Source organism: Eubalaena glacialis, chromosome 13 (assembly GCF_028564815.1).
Source record: "Eubalaena glacialis isolate mEubGla1 chromosome 13, mEubGla1.1.hap2.+ XY, whole genome shotgun sequence".
Lineage (NCBI taxonomy): Eukaryota > Metazoa > Chordata > Mammalia > Artiodactyla > Balaenidae > Eubalaena > Eubalaena glacialis.
Window position 1 is genome coordinate 738,029 of NC_083728.1, and position 19,922 is coordinate 757,950.

General features: G+C 49.8%; 1 protein-coding gene across 1 annotated transcript in view; it reads right to left on the reverse strand.

Annotated features, from left to right (window-relative positions):
* PRPF6 (pre-mRNA processing factor 6) overlaps positions 1 to 19,922 on the reverse strand; it is a 34,748-nt gene that overhangs the window by 12,883 nt on the left and 1,943 nt on the right. Inside the window, exons 3-11 of the mRNA XM_061207768.1 lie at positions 18,627 to 18,745; positions 15,183 to 15,261; positions 14,565 to 14,741; positions 14,174 to 14,329; positions 9,184 to 9,278; positions 8,614 to 8,770; positions 7,678 to 7,840; positions 4,658 to 4,776; positions 3,597 to 3,815 (exon numbers count right to left, since the gene is read on the reverse strand). Of these exons, the coding sequence (XP_061063751.1) occupies positions 3,597 to 3,815; positions 4,658 to 4,776; positions 7,678 to 7,840; positions 8,614 to 8,770; positions 9,184 to 9,278; positions 14,174 to 14,329; positions 14,565 to 14,741; positions 15,183 to 15,261; positions 18,627 to 18,745 (1,284 nt within the window). The remainder of the gene's footprint in view (positions 1 to 3,596; positions 3,816 to 4,657; positions 4,777 to 7,677; positions 7,841 to 8,613; positions 8,771 to 9,183; positions 9,279 to 14,173; positions 14,330 to 14,564; positions 14,742 to 15,182; positions 15,262 to 18,626; positions 18,746 to 19,922) is intronic.

Genomic DNA, 19,922 nt, shown 5'->3' on the forward strand with positions numbered 1-19,922 from the left:
GCCGAGCCAGGCTTCCCTGGTTGTGAGAGGAGCACAGCACAGCAGCCCTCGCCTGAGCCCCTCGGGCACGGTAATAAGCATCAGAAAGGCATCCCAGGTAGAGGAGAGCCGAGGGCAAAGGCTCAGGAGAGGGCACAGGCTGACCCACAGCCAAGGGGCAGAGCTCAGCGCCCCGGAAGAGCACGGAGGGCAGAGCACGCAGCACCAGGCACGAGAGAGGAGAGCCACACAGGGAGACAGCCCCGGGTATCCGCTCTGCAGAGGGTCCCCCGTGGTCTCCACTGAGCACAACCCAGCACAGGCGGGCTGGAAAAAACCACCCAAAAGGATTAGTGGGAATGGTCCTCGGAGCACACCTGGGTCCAGGAACAGCGCCTGTTCCCACCGGCCAGAGCGGAGACCCCCGGGAGATGCATGGCACTGAGCACAACACCCAGAGGTCACCTCCACAGGAGAGTGAGTCCCAAACTGCTCCACGCTGACTACGGTCGGTCCCACCCAGCAAGTGTCGAGGCAAGACCCACGGGGTCAGAACGTTTCCAATAACAGAACTGCGCCCCAACACCGAAGCCCAGAACGCTCACAGTGGCACAAAAGCATCTGGCACCCAACAAGGGAAAACGCACAGCGTCCGCAGCAACGCAAAGATTATCAGGCATGCAAAGAAACCGGGAAAGACGATTCATAATGAAGAAGAAAATATTCAATGTCTACCAAAATCAACCCCAAACTGACCCAGATGTTAGAATGAGCAGACAAGGACCCTAAAACAATTATTATAATCATGATCCCCGTGTTCAAAATGTTATATGGCAACATGAAAGATGTGACAGAAGGTTTTTAAAAAGATCAAAATTCCTAGAAGTGAAAACTGCCAAGATCTAAGATGAAAAATGTCCTCGATGACATAAACAGCAGATTAGACATTACAGAAGATTAGCGAAACTTGAGGACAAAACAATACAAGTTATCCAAGACGAAACTGAGAGAAAGAAGAGTATTTCTGTAACCGACCAGAGCATCAGAGGGCGTATGAGCTCACACCATACCCACAGGAAAGACCAGACGTCCCCCAGGTCCATGACCAGAGGTGGGGGCCCTCACCACTGCTCTTCTAGCCGGGCAAGCAGATGGGAAATAAAAGGTACCGTGCTGGAAAAGGGGAAGTAAAACTGTACTTACAGACGGTATAATCCTATACATAAAAAATCCTAAAGAATCTGCTGAAACTATTACAATTTGATAAATGATTTCAGCAAGGTCACAGGACATAAGATCAATACTTAAAAATCAATTGTATTACTACACACTAACAACGAACAACCTGAAAATGAAAGTAAGAAAAAATTCTATTTATGACAGCATCAAAAATAATAAAGTACTTTAGATTACATAAAATAAGTGTAATACTAGTACACTAAAACATTACTGAAAAAAATTTTTTAAAAACTAAATAAGTGGAAAGACACCCCACGTTCACTGACTGGAAGAGTTACTACTGTTAGGATGGCAACAGTCCGCCCAGATGATCTGTAGTATAGATTCAACGCAACCTCTATCAAAATCCCAGCTGGCTATTTTGTAGGATCTGACAAGTTGACCCTAAAATTCATATGAAAACACAAAGAACCAAGCATAGCCGAAACAATCTGTAAAGAACAGAGTAGGAGGACTCACAAAGCCTCCTCATTTCAAAGCCACAGTGAGCAGCACAGCGTGGTACTGGCATAAACCCAGACATACAGCCTAACGGGGCAGGACTGAGATTCCAGAAGTAAACTTTTATATTTATGACCAGCTGGTTCTCCACAACAGTGCCAGGACTACTCAACAGGGGAAGATCTGGTGGCGCCGGGACAACGGGACACGCACTTGTAAAAGCATGAAGTTCAACTCTTTTAAGGCAAATGGATCACAGACCTAAATGTAAGCACTAAAAAAATAAAAATCTTATAAAACACAGGAGTAACCTTCATAACCTCAGGTTAGGGAAGGCTTCTTTGATATGACACCTAAAGCACGAGTAACAAAAGAAAAAAATAAACTGGACTATATCAAAAACATTTGTGCTATAAGCAACACAATCATCTGACAAATGACTTGTATCCAAAATACATACAAAAAATTCTTACAACTCAATAATAAAAATAGATAATAAACAATAAAAAGATAAATAACCCACTATATTAAAACCCACTGAATTACCCACTTTAAATGGGTAAATTTTATGGACGGTTAATTATAGCTTAACAAACTGTTAAAAAATGAAACAGAAAGAATAATTTAAAAAATGAATAGCTCACCATGAGCTGGAAGACAGCTTCAAGTAGCCTAATGAGCAGGTAATTGTGCCTGAAAGAGGATGAGTTGAAGAAACAGGGGACACAAATTTTCCAAATCCAATAAAATCTATAAATCCACAGATCCAAGATACTGAACGAACTCTACACACAAGAAACATGAAAAACCACACCAAGTCAGATTACAATCAAACTGCTCAAAACCCATGATACAGAAAATCATCTTAAAAGCAGATATAAATCTTTTAATTTAGAAATTTAAAAAATTTTTAATTTAATTAAAAAAAAAAGTACGTACAGAGGAGCGAAGATGACAGCAGGCGTCTCGCTGGAAACAACCCAGGCAAGAACAGTGTCTTTAAAACACTGAAAGGAAAAACTGTCAACCTAGAATTCTACACCCAGAGGAAATATCTTTCAAAAGCGGGGATGAAATAAAGACTGTTTCCAGACATTTAAACACTGGAAGAACTGACCATCAGGCCTGCACTGAAAGAAATGTTCAAAAAAGTCCATCAGGCAGAAGGAAGATGACACCAGCTGGAAACCGGGATCCACACAAAGGAATGAGAATATCAAAAATGGTTAAACAACACTAAATAAATAAAGGAGCTGAATCTAGATGATTAGATTTTAGAGATACGTATGAGGCCTTGCACCTGAGATTTTAAAACATTGCCCAAACACAGGAAGGGAAGAGAACAGAGGTACTGATCCATCGCCACCTCCTCGGGAGGAGGGAGATGCTGGAGCAGCTCCGGCGCAGCAGCTGGAGCCCCTGGGAGGAGGGCAAGCAGCACTGCGGCAGCAGGGGCGCGAGAAGGGAGGCGGCAGAGGTCTGGGGCCGCCTTCCGAGGCTGAGGGCAGTGGGTGAAGCAAAGGGGCAGGAGGAGGCAGCAGGAGGCAGCAGAGGGCAGCTGTGGCCTGGCGGCGGGTTAGAGCGCTTTCAAAGACCTCGCTGGCCACGATCTACAGAAGAAGTTAAAGACGGGGACCTGAGTGACAGAAGCTCTAAGGCTCACTCTCTTTTAAATCGTATCCTCTCTACTGGAAAAGCGGGGCTGGACGCAAGCATCGGGACACTGAAGTTTCCCCCAAGATGCACGCAGGCTTGCACCTCCATAAAAAGCCACGAGGCGATCACCTAAGGAGAGGCCACCCCTGTGCCTGCTGTGCCTGCCAGCGTGAGGACGGGCCTCTCAGGTGCCACCCCGGTGTCCCCACCCTCCAAGGGAGTCTGACGAGCAGGAGGGCACCCGTGTTTAAAGCGGACACCACGGCACCTGCCAAGCTCACCTGGATCCACTGCTCGCGGTTGATCTCCACGCCGTTGGCCCGCAGGGAGGTGATGGCCCGGTCGATGATCTTCTCCACCATCTGCGTGTTCCCGTTGGCCTCCTCCAGCTTGGCGGCCGTGATCCAGATGTGCCGGTCCGTAGGGATGTTCTCCCGGGCCTTATTTAAGACCTTGCGGGCGTTTTCGTAGGTCTCTAGCCTGGCCAGGGCGAGCCAGAGCTGCACGGAGAGACCCGCCAGGTCAGGTAGGCCCTCCACAGGCCACAGCCCTTGCACAAAATCCTCTGTACAAGTTTTCAAGGAGCATTTAAACAGGGCCCAGGAATGTGTGCGGCAGCATTTTCTGCCTCATCTGAAAGCTGTTTGGCTATGCTTCTGACTTACTTAGTGATGTGGGTAACATGAATAGTTGACGGGTTCTCAGCCCCGCGTTCCAAACACTGGTTAAAGGTACACAGTGTTAGGACAGAGGGTGAGCAGGGTGTGACTGTCGCCTGCGCAAACTGAAAGGACACGGGTGTCCAGCTGCCTGGAGTTCTCACACCCCAGGCCTTGATTCTGCAACAGTTTATCACCAAAAATGTGTGTGGGCTCTATTTATTTTTATGTAAATAAATTAAGATTAATTTTGTTTGGAGAATTTCACAACACCCCTTAGGATAACTGAAGACAGATTGGACATCGTAAAATCATGACTAAAAGTCACTTCACAAAACGCTGTGAACCAGAAAATTTAAAACTAAAGAAATCCAAGCAGCTCTGAGGCAGAGCCAACCTCCCGCTGGGCCGGCAGAAGGACACACCAGCCTTTCGTGTCAGCCTTCACCCTTCGGGCCCCACTGACAGACCCCGCGCTGGACCAGGAGGACCGGTCCCCGAAGAGGAGCGCTCAGCGCGGAGCGCCCCACGGGCTCGGCCCGGGCTGAGGTTCTGCTCTGCATTTCCCTCAGGAGCGTGCGGCCACCGCGACGCCTGGCAGCCGGGCCACAGGGCAGCAGCCCGGGAGCCCCTCGGTGAGCTCAGGGCCTCGGGCTCAGGCCCCCGCAGGGCAGGGGACTCACCTCCACGCTGGCGGGGCAGCACTCCACAGCTCGGCTGAGCATGATCCGCGCATCTCCGGGCGCCTCCAGCTCCACGGCCGCCTTCCACAAGCGGACCGAGTTCGGAACGTGCTCAAGGGCTGGGGAAGGTCAAACAAGAAACCAGGCCACAGAAAAACGGGAGCGAAAGCAAGACACTGTGTCACACAGGATGCTGCTGCCAGCAAGTCCAGATGGTCTCTGTCCCGGGTGACAGGCCGGGACTTCACACGGGTCCCTCGGGCCTGGACAGGCACCGAGACCAGTGCAGACGTCCCGAATCAGCAAGCAAGGGTGGCAGAGAAGGCTGTGCGTCACCTCACACCCGTTCACACTTGAAAATCAACATGAGGCAACGAGGCAGCGCAGACCAGACACCCGCTGCCCAGGAAGGGCCAGCCGAGCAGGCTGCGTGCGAGTGAGTGTGCGGAAGCCACGGGGACAGAAAGTGCCAATGACTCTGGGATCCGCATCTGCCCAGGACGGCAGAGCAAGGGCTCCTCCCTGGACCCCAAGGAGCACGAGAGCAAAGGCACCAGGTGCTGCACCACACTGGCAGCCTCGGGGCCTCAGTTCACACGAGTGACAGCAGGAAAGGGGGACCAACTGCCAGGAGAAGCTATGACATCCTGCAGTCCGGGAACTCCCAAGCCTCTGTTTAAGCAGCAGAGCCCTTCCTTCAGATGCAACATACTGAAAAGGCCAAAACACTGGGCAGCTAAACACAGAGCCCTGCAGCAGGGGGGACTAGGGAGGCCGAGGCAAGGCCTCCAGTCAGCCCCTGGCAGGAGTGACGGCGACTAAGAGCTGATGAAGGCAGGAAACCAGAACAGCCCAAAGGAGATCTCCTTTCCAGAAACCACACGGGCCAAGCTTGCGGGAAACAGCCCTAAGATTCAATGGTGCAGGATCTGCGGACCCACCAAGTCTCTCGCGTTCCTCCCTTCAGCAGAAGCAGCCCCTCCCACTTCTGGGAGATGGGCTTCCCTCCTTTATAGGCCCTGTAAAAACGGGGCACCCCTCTCCCCTTTATAGGCCCGTGAAAAAGGGGTGCCCCTTCTCTCCTATGGCCAAACCAGATGGCAGTGGCTCCAGGTCACCACACACCACGCCAGTCCCTCCCCGGCTGGTGAGCAGGAAGCAGCACGTGCCCGAGATGCTCAAGACCGGTGGGCCAGAGGTGGGGAGACACACCCCACGAACCCCAGGGGCCCACCCCCAGTGAGTTTCAAAGGTTCCCATGGTCCAGGGCTCATGGGGACCTCCCTTCCAGGACAAAAAACAAGCTGCCACTCCGGAACCACCTGCCATGGAAGACGATGCCCCAGCCTGAGGCCCAGGGCTCTGCAAGGACCACAGCGCCACCAGCCTGCAAAAGAGGTGCAGCCAAGGGCTTGGCCCCTGGGCTTCCCTGGCCTGACCACACCTGTTACTCGGCCCAGCGCCAGCAGGGCGCCAGCTGGGGGACCCTCGCAGGAGGCCACACGCGGTGACAGCGGTGCTTCTCGCTCGACCAGGACCCCCAGGGCCAGGAGGGAGCGCCGACAGGCACGTGGCCGCGGGCTGCATGTCGTCATCCCTGCGGGAGCCTGGTCCCTGTCCCCACGGGTTTGAACTCAGCTGTCCAGAGGTCTCATCCCGAGGGACGCTGTGGCCATGGTTCTCCTGCACTGGAGGCGGAGGCTGAGCCAGCTCTCTGGCCTCCACGTGTTGCCAGACCGGCCCCGGCTGGTGAGGTGAGCCCTGACCCCCACGGTGAGACCGGTCTGCCACCGTGTGCGGGAGGGGAGACCTCAACCACAGCCCAGGGCGTCCTGAGGCCTGGCTGAGCAGTCCCACTTCCCGAGTGACAGTCACCAGGAAGCAGAGCAGCCCAAGAAAGCCAAGACCACCGAGGAAACAGCCCCTCAGCAGTGATGTCAGAAAAGGAGGCCTGCGGGGGCCCGCCCCGCCTGCCCCGCCTGCCCCGCCTGCCCCCTCCCCCTGGTCACACTCCATGCCAGTGGCCATGGGGTCATTAACTTCATCCCGCGATGGGCATGAGGCCCAGGACAGTCCCCACTTTTCGGGAGAGACTGGGAACTCCTCTGTTGGCATTTCATCAATAGCCCACAGGACTGGAGCTGAAGCCAACCACTGCTGGCGAGTCCAGATCTCACCAAGGTGCGCCCCAGAGACCATCCACCACGCCAGGTCAAGGCTATCTCCAAGTGCTGTGGCCAGCCGGGGTGGAAGGGCCGGCCCGGTCAGGAACGGAGCAGTCTGAACTAGACAGCCTGCGATCAGAGGCCAATGCACTCTCTGGCCCTTGGCCCCAAGGTGGGGACACACGGTGCCATCCTGTACTCACTTTATGGACCAGAGCACACTGTCTGGAGACAGAGTCACTCCACTGCTCCAGGCCTGCATGATTAGCAGAGGAACATGGTGCCTGACACCTTCATCGCGAGCGAAGCCCACAGGAAGCAGCCGCAGCCCGGCCCCCGGAGCGCAGCGCTCACAGGCCCACAGGGGCCCTTACAGACGACAGCACGCAGATTGAGGCCAAGCACCCACCCCACGTCACTCAGCCTCCTCGGGCCTCAGGTCTCAGAGTAGCATGTGAAGCTCAAGTTCTCCCAACAAAGGACCACGATGTCAGCAGCAGGCCAGCTTCTAGTGGTTCCCTCGCCCTGCACACAGCACCTGCACGCGGCATTCCACAGTGCCACAGAGCGCCTGCCCTCACCCAGGGCCACACAGCAGGAAAAGGCAGGCGTGAGCTCTAAGCCCAAGCACCTCAACCAGACGCTTCCCTGACAGAGGCTCCAAGGGCAGAAGCAACCCAGGCCACAGGAAGGCCTGGAGAGCATCCCCCACTCTCTAAGCCCTCCCAGCAGAGCCCGAGCGAAGCAGCGGCGAGGCTGCTCCCCGGGCCGGCAGCAGGGCAGGGGGGCTGCCCCCCACCTTCAGGTACACAGCCAGGCGGCGCCGCTCCTGCCGGGTCCCTAAGGGAGGCTTACCTTTTCGAAGAACCCGCTTCTTGGCGCGGATGTCTGTCTCCAGCTCTGCTGCTCTGATGTAAATCCTAACGGACTGTGGGAGGTGACGGACAGCTTGGGCCACCACGGCCTTGGCTGTGTCCCCAGGCTGCAACCTGGCTGCTTCCAGCCACACATCTTCACTCTGGGGGGCAAAGGGACAGGACAGGCAGCGTACACGCAGGCTGGTGGGGCGGCAGGCGCCCCCGAAGGGCGCACACGAGCCTCGGAGACGGGGGCCAGGGTCCTCCCACCCGAGGGGCCCGGGGTTTACGGTGAGCTGGGCGCCCAGCACGCCTGCGCCAGAGACCCCCTGAAAGCCCCACACGTGGGAGTGTAGCTACAGCACGTCTGTGCCTGTGTGGGAAAGACACGCCACCACACTGTGAGGAGAGCACAGCCTGCCCTCAGGGTAGGAAGTCAACCCACGACGAGGTGGAGACACACAGGCAGGCAGCCTTGCGTCTGCCTGGGAGGTTCGGATTGATGCTAACGTCCTGGGGGAAGAATTCACAGGGCACCTCTGGCTGTCAGGGTGCCCCAGCCTTCACAGTGAGCGTACAGTCCCTCAGAGGGTCGCAGGACTTTCTGGAGCTGATCTACTCCCACCCCCTAAGAGTCAGGCCCACCTCCAGGTTTCTGACATCAGGGAGGGGGAAGGGCTGACCAGTCTTGCTCTCTCTAGTTAAGGTTATCTCCCTGTTGAAGTAGCGGCAGTCAGGCTTTCACTCCAAGTAAAAATAAGCAGGAAAAACCCTTTCCCGCTTTTCTTCCCCTCCTCGCCTGTCCCACCGCCTGCAGCTTCAACACCAAAAGGCAGGCAATTCCCTCCAAGTCCAGCTCACGCCCACGGCATCCTGCGCGGCCCAGACACTGAAGCCCCTCAGAGGCCTGGTGCGGCTTGGGGAGGGCGCCCACCTTGGGGCACATCTCTGTCCCCTTCATGATGAGGTTCCGGGCCACCTGCAGCTTCCCAGTGACTTCCTCCAGGCGGGCCGACGCGATCCAGGCTGGCGGGTGGTGAGGGTTTGTCTCCCGAACAGACTTGAGGAGCAGCCTCGCCTTCTTGATGTCGCTGTACAGGCGAGAAAGCACAGGGTCAGGCCGCCACCTGCCGAGGGCGTGCCCGGCCCGGAGGAGGGTGCCGCTGCTGACAGAACCAAGTCAGAGCTCAGTCGGCACCCTTCCAAGTCTGCGGCACCTCCACACACACAGGCGTCGAGCCCAAGGTCAAGGTCAGAAACATGGGACGCAATCGGCAAGCTGCTTGCTAGCTCGGCACACACACAGATTTGGAATGTTATCTGTAACAAATTTAATGTCCACAGTGAACGGGTACGGATATGCTTTAAACGAGAAATCAAACAATTCCACTCTACCTTTCTTAGAATATCCACATCCTGTTTTGGCTGCATATTTTTCAAATAAAATCCAACACGTTCCCGGCAACCTGAGCCCACCCAGCCGCTGGCCCTGCAGGGTACTCACTTGATGTCCCCTCCATGAGTCGGGATCATAGAATTCAAATCTGTCAGATAGCCTTTGGGGTCAACCACAGTCTGCCCACTCACCGAGTCAGATACCTGCAAGACAGGCCAAGCCCAGCTAGTCGGACAGAGCCAGGAATGAATGCCTGGAACGAAGTCCTCGGAGGGTCCCTGAAGCCCCTTCCCATAATCCCGACTACCAGTGGACATAGGAACTTTTAAGTAAGAAAACAACCTTAACTCAAACAATAGTTTGTAACGATAATAAGCAAATTTCACCCATACAGAACAAAGATTTTATTAAAAAAAGAAAACATAAAAGTCCCAGGGGGAAAAGCCTAACTGAACATAAGGTCCATCTAAGAATGAGTGAAACCCAGAAATCACAAAGATTGATGATCTCAACTAACGTTCTTTACATTTTCACGAAGCAGTTCATTGTAGCATTCTCTCAAGTTGTGTCTTAAAGTTACCATGACAACAACAAAAACAAAACCACCTGAGTGAAAAATGGGCAAAAATGCAGCAGGACAAGAAAAGGATGAGAGGAAAAGCGATGGGAAGGAAGAAATAAAACTCCCTTTGTTTGCAGGTAACTTGATGGATTATCTATGTGGAAAATTTGAAAAAAATCAACAAAAAACTCCCAGAACTAATAAGTAATTACAGCAGGGCTGCAGGATACGAGGTTAATATCAATCACTATCCTACATACCAGCAATAAATATCTCGAATCTGAAATTAAAAACACAACAACATTTATAAGAGCACCCAAAATTGTGAAACACAGTGGACCCTTGAACAACACGGGTTTGAACTGCGTGGGTCCATTTATACCTGGATTTTTCCCCTCAACACCTACCACACCGCGACACGATCTGTAGCTGGCTGAACCGACGGCCGTGAACGGCCCTCGACTGCATACAGGGTCAGTGCCCCTAACACCCCACACTGTTCAACCGTCAACCATACCTAGACATTAATCTAACAAATACGTACAAGATCTGTCAGAGAAAAACTACAAAGCCTTAACAAATGAAATCAAAGAAAAACTAAATCAATGGAGAGAGATTCCATGTTCATGCACAGGAAAACTCAGTATTGTCAAGATGTCAGTTCTTCCCAACTTGATCTGTAGATTCAACACATTCCCAATCAAAATCCCCGTAAGTTACTTTGTAGATATTGACAAGCAGATTCTAAAGTTCACGTGGAGAGGAGGCAAAGGACCCAGAACAGCCAACACCACATGGAAGCAGAAGAACAAAGTCGGAGAACACGACCCAACTTAAAGACTTACTATAAAGGTACAGTAATGAAAACAGGGTGGTACTGGCAAAAAAAACTCCTAGACAATAACACAGGAAAAAATCTACATGACCTGAGGTTTGGCAATGACTTTTTAGATACTACATCAAAGGCACAATCCATGAAGGTAAGAATTGATAAGCTAGACTTCATTAAAATTAAAAATTTCTGTCTGTGAAAGACACTGTCAGGAGAATGAAAAGACAAGCTATAGCCAGGAGGAAACATCTGGAAAAGACATATCAGATAAAGAACTGTTATCCAAAATACACAGAGAACTCTTAAAACTCAAGAAAACAAACAACCCGAGAAATTCCCTGGCGGTCTCACTGCCAAGGGCCGGGTTCAATCCCTGGTCGGGGAACTAAGATCCCGCAAGCCGTGCAGCATGGCCCCTCCACCCAAAAAAAAAAAAAAAAAAAAAAGGGCAAATGACTTGAATAGACATCTCTCCAAGGAAGAGATACAAACTACCAATAAGCACATGAAAAGATGTTCAACATCACCAATCAGGGAAATGCCAATGAAAAACCACCATGAGCTACTACTTCACACCCATGAGGATGGCTACTATCAAAATGCCAAAAATAACCAATATTGTCAAGGATGCAGAGAAACTGGAACCCTTGTGCAGTGCTGCTCTGCTGGAAATCTAAAATGGTGCAGCTGCTGTGGAAAACAGTATGGTGGTTCTTCAAAAAAGTAAATCTAGAATTACCATGTGATCCAGAAATTCCACTTCTGAGTTTATATCCAAAAGAACTGAAAACAGGGACCTGAACAGATATTTGTACACCAAGGCTCACAGCAGCATTAGTCACAATTGCCAAAAGGTGGAAGCAACCCAAGTGTCACGACAGATAACAAGATAAACAAAATGCGGTTTATACATACATACAATGGAGCATCATTCAGCTTCAAAAAGGAAGAAAATCCTGACACCTGCTACAACATGCGTGAGCCTTGAAGACATAAACTAAAGTATGTGAAATAAACCAGCCACAAAAGGACCAATACTGTATGAATCTATTCATATGAGGTCCCTAGAGCAGTCAATTCACAGAGACAGAAAGTAGGATGGTGGGGCCAGGGGCTAAGGTCGGGGATGAGGAGTAGGTGTTCAATGGGGACAGAGTCTCAGTTTGGGAAGATGAGAAAGTGCTGGAGATGATGGTGGTGACAGGGCACAATATGGATGTACTCAATGCCCCTGAGCTATACACTTAAAAATAGCTAAAACTAAATTTTATCTTATACATACCTTAGCACAAAAAACTACAATTTTTTCTCTACATTTTACACACAAGTGTGAAAGATAAACAACAAACTAGATCCACGCAACATAAATGAAGCTCAACTTCACCACTCACAAGGATGCAAATTAAGTGGAGGCTTGTTGGAGGGAATGGGCCTCCCAGATTGGCAAAGACAAAGACAAAGGCCCCCTGACCAGAGCTGCCAACGGGGTGGGGGTGGGGGGTGATCGATCGCACAGCCAGCTCCCCCATGTTGCCGAGTGTGAAATGTCGTGCCTTTGAGAGACAATTTGGCACCTGAGTGAAAATACGCCAATCCAACAATTCCACTTTAAAGATACTGTAAAAATATTTACTTAAATCTGCAAAGATAGACGCACGAGGAGATCATCAAAACATGGTTTGTGGGACTTCCCTGGTGGCACAGTGGTTAAGAATCCACCTGCCGGGCTTCCCTGGTGGCGCAGTGGTTGAGAATCTGCCTGCCAATGCAGGGGACACGGGTTCGAGCCCTGGTCTGGGAAGATCCCACATGCCGCGGAGCAGCTAGGCCCGTGAGCCACAGCTGCTGAGCCTGCGCGTCTGGAGCCTGTGCTCCGCAACGGGAGAGGCCGCGATGGTGAGAGGCCCGCGCACCGTGATGAAGAGTGGCCCCCACTTGCCACAACTAGAGAAAGCCCTCGCAAAAAAAAAAAAAAAAAAAAAAAAAAGAATCCACCTGCCAATGCAGGGAACATGGGCTCGATCCCTGATCTGGGAAGATTCCCACATGCCACGGAGCAACTAAGCCCGTGCGCCACAACTACTGAGCCCGCGTGCCCTAGAGCCCGCGAGCCACAACTACTGAGCCCGTGTGCCACAACTACTGAAGCCTGAGCGCCTAGAGCCCGTGCTCCGCAACAAGAGAAGCTACCGCAATGAGAAGCCCCTGCACCGCACGAAGAGTAGCCCCCGCTCGCCGCAGCTAGAGAAAAGCCTGCGCGCAGCATCGAAGACCCAACACAGCCAAAAATAAATAAATAAATTTATTAAAAAATTTTAAAAAAGCATGGTTTGTAACCACGAACAAGCAGAAACCACCCAAAAGGTCCATCAATCAAAGACTAAATCATGATATTCACAATGAACTACTCTCCAATTTATAAAGTAAATACATATCTAGTAACATGAAAACGTGCAGTGTTTTGGATCTGTAAGCTACTATTTTTTTTTTACTGTAAAATATCTGCTCACCATAAAAAACTCAAGTATAGGCTTCCCTGGTGGCGCAGTGGTTGAGAATCTGCCTGCCAACGCAGGGGACACGGGTTCGAGCCCTGGTCTGGGAAGATCCCACGTGCCGCGGAGCAACTAGGCCTGTGAGTCACAATTACTGAGCCTGCGCGTCTGGAGCCTGTGCTCCGCAACAAGAGAGGCTGCGATAGTGAGAGGCCCGCGCACCGCGATGAAGAGTGGCCCCCACTCGCCACAACTAGAGAAAGCCCTCGCACAGAAACGAAGACCCAACACAGCCATAAATAAATAAAAATAAAATAAATTAAAAAAAAAAAAAAAAACCTCAAGTATAACAAAAGCTCAATTAAAATTTAAGTTTTCCACTGCAGCAACAGGAATGGTTGAGTATTTCACTCTGCCGTTTTTCTAAGTATGTGTGAAATTTTTCCATAAAAATGTTTAACACAAAGCATTCCCCAGTGGTGCGGGTGTGCTGCCCTGGTCACGTCCTGGCCTGTGCAGATCCACACTCTCTTCAACACACACGACTACTCTGGGTCTGGTTTTCACGTGCATGATGACTCCTTCCCGATTTGCTGGTTCTCTTGACTTTACAGTGCTTTCTATTGTGCAGAAGTTTTTAATTTGTATGTAGTCAATTTGAAAGTATTTTCCTTCACGGTTTCTGACGTGCATGTCATATGAGAAAGGGTCTTCGCTCTGCCTGGGTTTTCTAGAGCACAGGACCAAGTGCACGCCCCGTGAGGACACAAGGATTCACTAGGGTGCAGGAGGAACACACGTACGTTTAACTTTTACGTAAAGAGGGAAGGGCATTAAGCGACATCAACAGTAAGCATGTGGCTTGTCACGAGCGCCTGTCTGGGCTGCTCCTCAGGCACCCCTCTGTCACCTGCCACAGACCCCAAGCCCCGAGGGAGCAGGAGAGCCGCGTCAGGTGGCCCTTTGCTGCCGGCACCGAATGCAGCGCACCTGTGGCCGCCCTCCGGGCCGACACGCGCCAGCCCGAGTGCAGAATCCTGTCACACTGCGTTAACGGGACAGGGAACTGGACATGTCACAGGTCTGTTTAACATGTGACGAAGCACTTCAAAGGGTGAACTTTTCACAAATATAAATTAGTTTTATAAGCAAAACCAAAAATTCTTTAATATAATCTGTAGGAAAATAACGCATGACACGACCTCTCACCTGGCTCAGCCTCATGTCCATCAAAGTGTTCCTGGCTTGGCCGATCTTCCTCATGTCCAGCTCACCTGTGCCGGGTGTCATCAATCCAGGTGTCATCCCACCTGGGTATGGAGTGTTCAGTCCGCCTGGATAGGGTGTGTTCAGACCTCCAAATTGCTGGGGGAAGCAAGGACAAAACGCTGGCTTGCACCTGCATGCATTTCATTCTCACCTCTGGAAACTCTTTCCACTGGAGCCCGACATCTGGACCATTGGACAGACTCAGCTGCAGCACAGCCGCAGCACAGCAGGAGCACATACTCCGGCTCCTCCAGTGCCGCCCCCACCCCCCCGCACTGATCTGTCCGACCAGACACAAGGAGCCCCGTTTGCCTTCTCTGTGGATGCTCACAGTCTGCCGGGGATCTACTGACGTGTGGTTCTCTCCAGTCTGTAGATGTTTGGCAAAGAAACTGTCGGGAACAGGGGTCAGCTTCTCATAGCGGGGGTTCCGCTGGCGCTTGTTTCTGGCGTCGCCGACCTCAGGGATGCTCAGCCACTCTTCTTCTGTGACTTCTGCCAACTTCCTCTGGAAACACCCGGCCCCCAAACATTAATTCTCTGGCAGAATTGCACATGCACAAGAAAAATTATGTTCTCCCTGACCCCTATCGCCCAAATCATGACACCTTAAGGACTCTGATGCAGACATGGTTTATCTACTTCGCTTAGAAAAATCAACCTGTTGGATCTGCTCCACTTCACTCAGATGTAAATTGTTCTGTCTAAGCCCAGGGAACACAGTTCAGAAAACGTGATGTCTAAATGGACATAGTTACAAAGTTACAAAGAAAATCAGCCCCTCTGTCCCCCCTTTTCTGCACACACACGTAGGATTCAGCACACCCAAGCAGGGCCCTTCTTCTCCCCTCGGAATTCAGGAACGAGCAGAGAGAGCTCAGCTGTGCCCTAGAGCATCTGTCCTCCGCTGGGACGGCCACAAGGGACACCGGGCCACCCATCTGCTCACTTTGAGATCTGAGAACTGCTGCTGGATTTTGGGGCGCTCCATACGGTATTTCTCAATTTCTTCTTTCTCCCTTTGCTCCCTAGAAGTAAAATGTGTGCACATATTAGAAATCCTGGATGTCCATTCTGAAACAAAGTCACTTTATTATCCTTCCTAATTAAATCACCAAAAAGAGTAATTCCAGGGCTTCCCTGGTGGCGCAGTGGTTGAGAGTCTGCCTGCCAATGCAGGGGACACGGGTTCGAGCCCTGGTCTGGGAAGATCCCACATGCCGGAGCGACTAGGCCCGTGAGCCACAACTGCTGAGCCTGTGCGTCTGGAGCCTGTGCTCCGCAACAAGAGAGGCCGCGACAGTGAAAGGCCCGTGCACCGCGATGAAGAGTGGCCCCCGCTCGCCGTAACTAGAGAAAGCCCTCGCATAGAAACGAAGACCCAACACAGCAAAACAAACAAACAAACAAACAAATAAATAAATAAGTCAGGAGCTCTTTAAAAAAAAAAAAAGTAATTCCACACACTAAGCAGTTAAATCAAATCTATTTTAAGGCAACAATGGATACATTCACAAATAACTCAACTCGCTACCAGATGAAAACATGCAGAACTCACTAAAATAAAAAGCAAGTTGTCTTACTCCATTAAGTACTTGCATTTGAACACAAGTATATTTACTGCTTTAAAATTCTATAAAATCCCAAAGGTAGGGCCATCCTCTGAATAACTCAGCTCAGAAGAAAAGCTGAACCGTTGTCCTAGTTGCCCATCCAAATGGGTTCCTGGTGACTTAGGACCAGGTCATATGTGAACACAAAGAGCCGTGGGCAATGGTGACGAAGTATCGACCAAGTTAGGCAAACCGGAGTAGACATGAGCCCAGCAGCTAGGGCTTCCCAACGCTGAGATTTATATTTCCCTCCATAACGTTAGACAGGAACTTGAATGCGTTGTGAATAATGACGTGCTTGGAAAAGACAAACACCTCTCGACCGGCTGGAGACAGCCTGGCATCACAGCTCCTGATGGGAAGCAACTCGCACAGATACCGTCAGGTTTTCTGGCCAAAGATGTTCCACCTGATCTGAATCAAGCCTCAGGCTCCAACTTCCAATCCACAGGAAACGCTGAGAGCGTAACAAGTAAAAGGGTGCCATGAGGAGGTGGGCAGTCATTCTGTAAAGGGGGGGTGGTGGCTAGGAGACAGGCCCGAGGAGTGGCGCTGATTGCGTCATGGCTCGTAAAAGGCAGTCCTACGATGTTCTGGGGACAAGCAGGGAACAGTGGATGTGGACCGGCTGCCGGGTAACAAGGATGGACTGCTCAGCGCCAGGGCGCGTGGACCCCAGCGGGACCCAGCAAAGCCCACCTGCAGAAGCAGAAGCAGCGAATGTGCAAACCGAATAGCGCAGACTCCGCGCGCGCACACGCCTGTCTGCTGCGCGGTTCTTCCTGCTTTTCTGTATTGTGAGAAGTTTTCAAAAGCCAACCACTTCCCTAAAACCACTTAATACAACAACTTTCTGTATGTATCCACATCACTCAGATTTTTTTATTGAATGAATTCCAGAAGATTGGAATCAAGTCTTCTCTAATATGCAAAACCACCTAATTACGATACGTATAAATTCACGCACGTGGATTAAATAACGTGCTTTTAAAAAACTCCCCTGAAGGACGGTACTTCACTCTTCTAATATGATTTTGAAAAAAACTAAAAATTCTACAAGTTATGAAAAGAAAACTGTATGTATAATGAGCAATAGAAAGAAAAAAGTATACCCTGAGAATACCATAATTCAAAAAGAGCCGTGTAACACAATGTTCATTGCAGCTCTATTTACAAGAACCAGGACATGGAAGCAACCTAAGTGTCCATCATCAGATGAACGGATCAAGAAGATGTGACACATACATACAATGGAATATTACTCAGCCATAAAAAGAAACGAAATGGAGTTATTTGTAGTGAGGTGGATGGAGTTAGAGTCTGTCATACAGAGTGAAGTAAGTCAGAAAAAGAAAAACAAATACAGTATGCTAACACATATATATGGAATCTAAGGGGAAAAAAAAAAAAGGTTATGAAGAACCTAGTAGTAAGACCGGAATAAAGACACAGACCTACTAGAGAATGGACTTGAGGATATGGGGAGGGGGAAGGGTAAGCTGTGACAAAGTGAGAGAGTGGCATGGACATACATACACTACCAAACGTAAAATAGAGAGCTACTGGGAAGCGGCCACATAGCACAGGGAGATCAGCTCGGGGCTTTGTGACCACCTAGAGGGGTGGTATAGGGAGGGTGGGAGGGAGGGAGATGCAAGAGGGAAGAGATATGGGAACATATGTATATGTATACCTGATTCACTTTGCTATAAAGCAGAAACTAACACACCATTGTAAAGCAATTATACTCCAATAAAGATGTTAAAAAAAAAAAAAGAAAGAAAAACGTAAACCAAAATGTTAACTGTCACCTTCCAGGCTTGTGAATAAACATTATGCTCTTACTTACACTTAATCTTATTGTCCTAATATTCTAGAGTGAGAATGCATTCTTTTTGTAGTAAAAAATTTAAAAATGTTATGAAGCAATAAAACTTATCATAGTTTGCAAGATCCTATGTTGACTCTGCATATATTTCCCCAGAAAACGACAAGGAATCAGAAAGTTGCCAATGAGGTAACATCAATAGGACAGACGTGCTGGGCCAAGTTCAGTCCAACACACCCACCTGAGAGCCCCAGAGGGAAAACAGGAGGGCTCTGCGGGGGAGTGGTCTTCCCCCAACGGACCCCCAGGAACAGAGGGTGCCCCTCCCTCAGCCTGCCTGGGCCTCGCACCCTCCAGCTCACTGGAGTCCGACCCCGCCAGCCCAGCTCAAAAATGACGTGTGCGATAAGATTCTCAAAACACAGCCGCATGCCCACGAGGACCGCGATGGTCATTTGCCATCTTCAGTGAACCTCCAAATTACTTAATATACACTCATCAACATCACCACGCCCATTTCAAAGATGGTAACCCTGATGCATAGGCAGAGTAATCCCCCAAATTCTGTCGATTTCTGGGAAGTCAAACACGGAGTTCCTAAGCTCTCCACTCCAGTCCCCAGGCCCCAAGGCTACTCTGCAACAGTCCAGGGTTTTCCAAGTGTGGCTGCCACAGACCAAGCCCCAGGCAGCCTCAAAGCTGAGCAGACACAGGTCCTATTCTTGCAACTCTTCTCCAAGTCTGAAATAAATCGAAACAAAACTTTTTGGGACTTCCCAGGCAGTCCAGCAGTTAAGACTCTGCGCTTCCACTGCACGGGGCACGGGTTTGATCCCTGGTCGGGGAACTAAGATCCCGCAGGCCACGCGGTGCAGCCCAAAAACAAACAAACAAACAAACACTTTTTTTTAAGTTGGATAAACACAGCATGAAGAGCGATAATTTGTCTTACCTTCTCTCTTTCCTTCTTTCATCCATCCTTTTATCCAGGGCTGCATAGATAGCATCTGCTTCCTCGTCATCTTTCTCGTAGGGCCCACTTGAGAAGAGGCTCCCAGCATAGCCGTTAAACTGAGAACCAAACAACATACTTAGAGTGTCAGCTTTTCTCCAATACAACCCCCACCAACAGAAACATCAATAGAACACGTCTAGCTGCAAAATGCTTGCTCAACAATTTTTTTCAATCAGTCGAACCCAAATTGAAGGACAGCAAAATAGCTGACGAGTACTCTTCAAAATTGTCAAGGGCATGAAAGAGAGAGTATCCACACCAAGCAGAGGACACTAAGGAGGCACAACTAAATGCAAGGTGGGGTCCTGGGCCAGAAGTGGGACACAGGTGGAAAAACCAGTGGAATTCAAGTAAGATCTACAGGTTAGTTAATATTGCTGCGTCAGTGTTAATTTCCTGGTTTCAATAACAGTACTAGGGTGCACAGAATACCCAATTCAATATCCTGGGATAAACCGTAATGGAAAAGAATGTATATATCTGTATAACCGAGTCACTTTGCTGTACAGCAGAAATTAATACAACATTGTAAATCAACTATACCTCAAAATAAAAACAAAAATAAAATAAATAAAAATTTAAAAAATAGGGACTTCCCTGGCGGTCCAGTGGTTAAGACTCTGTGCTTCCACTGCAGGGGGCACTGGTTCGATCCCTGGTCGGGGAACTAAGATCCCACATGCCATGTGGTGCGACCAAAAAAATGAAAATTTTTAAAAATTTAAAAATAAAAAAATAATAATAGTACTAGGGTCATGTGAGATGGGGAGAAACTTGTGAAGAGTATGCAGGAAGTCTCCATATTATTTTTGAAAGTTCTCTGTAACTTTAAAATTACTTGAAATTGAATTTTTAAAAAACTTTTCTCTGAGGAAAAATGCCATCTGTTGTAACATATCTGTAGAACACTTCAATAGACCAAACATGAATTCATTAAGAAAATAAGCACTAAAGCAAAAGAAGGTAAATATTACCAATTCCACTTAAAATTTTCATCATTAAAGACCAGCCAAGACACAACACCAACGCAACAGTGCTAATATTTGCAAGTGCATCTCTTCTGAAGAGACCACAAAGGGGCACATCTCTTTATACCTTTCCTGCTCCCCTCTCAAACTCCGTTTGAGCTATCCCCTGTCCCCTGACTAGCTGAAATAGTCAATGTACCCAGCACTCCAAGCCACTCATCACAGATGCCAACAGCACACTGGGTTAAGAGCATGGACGCTGGCC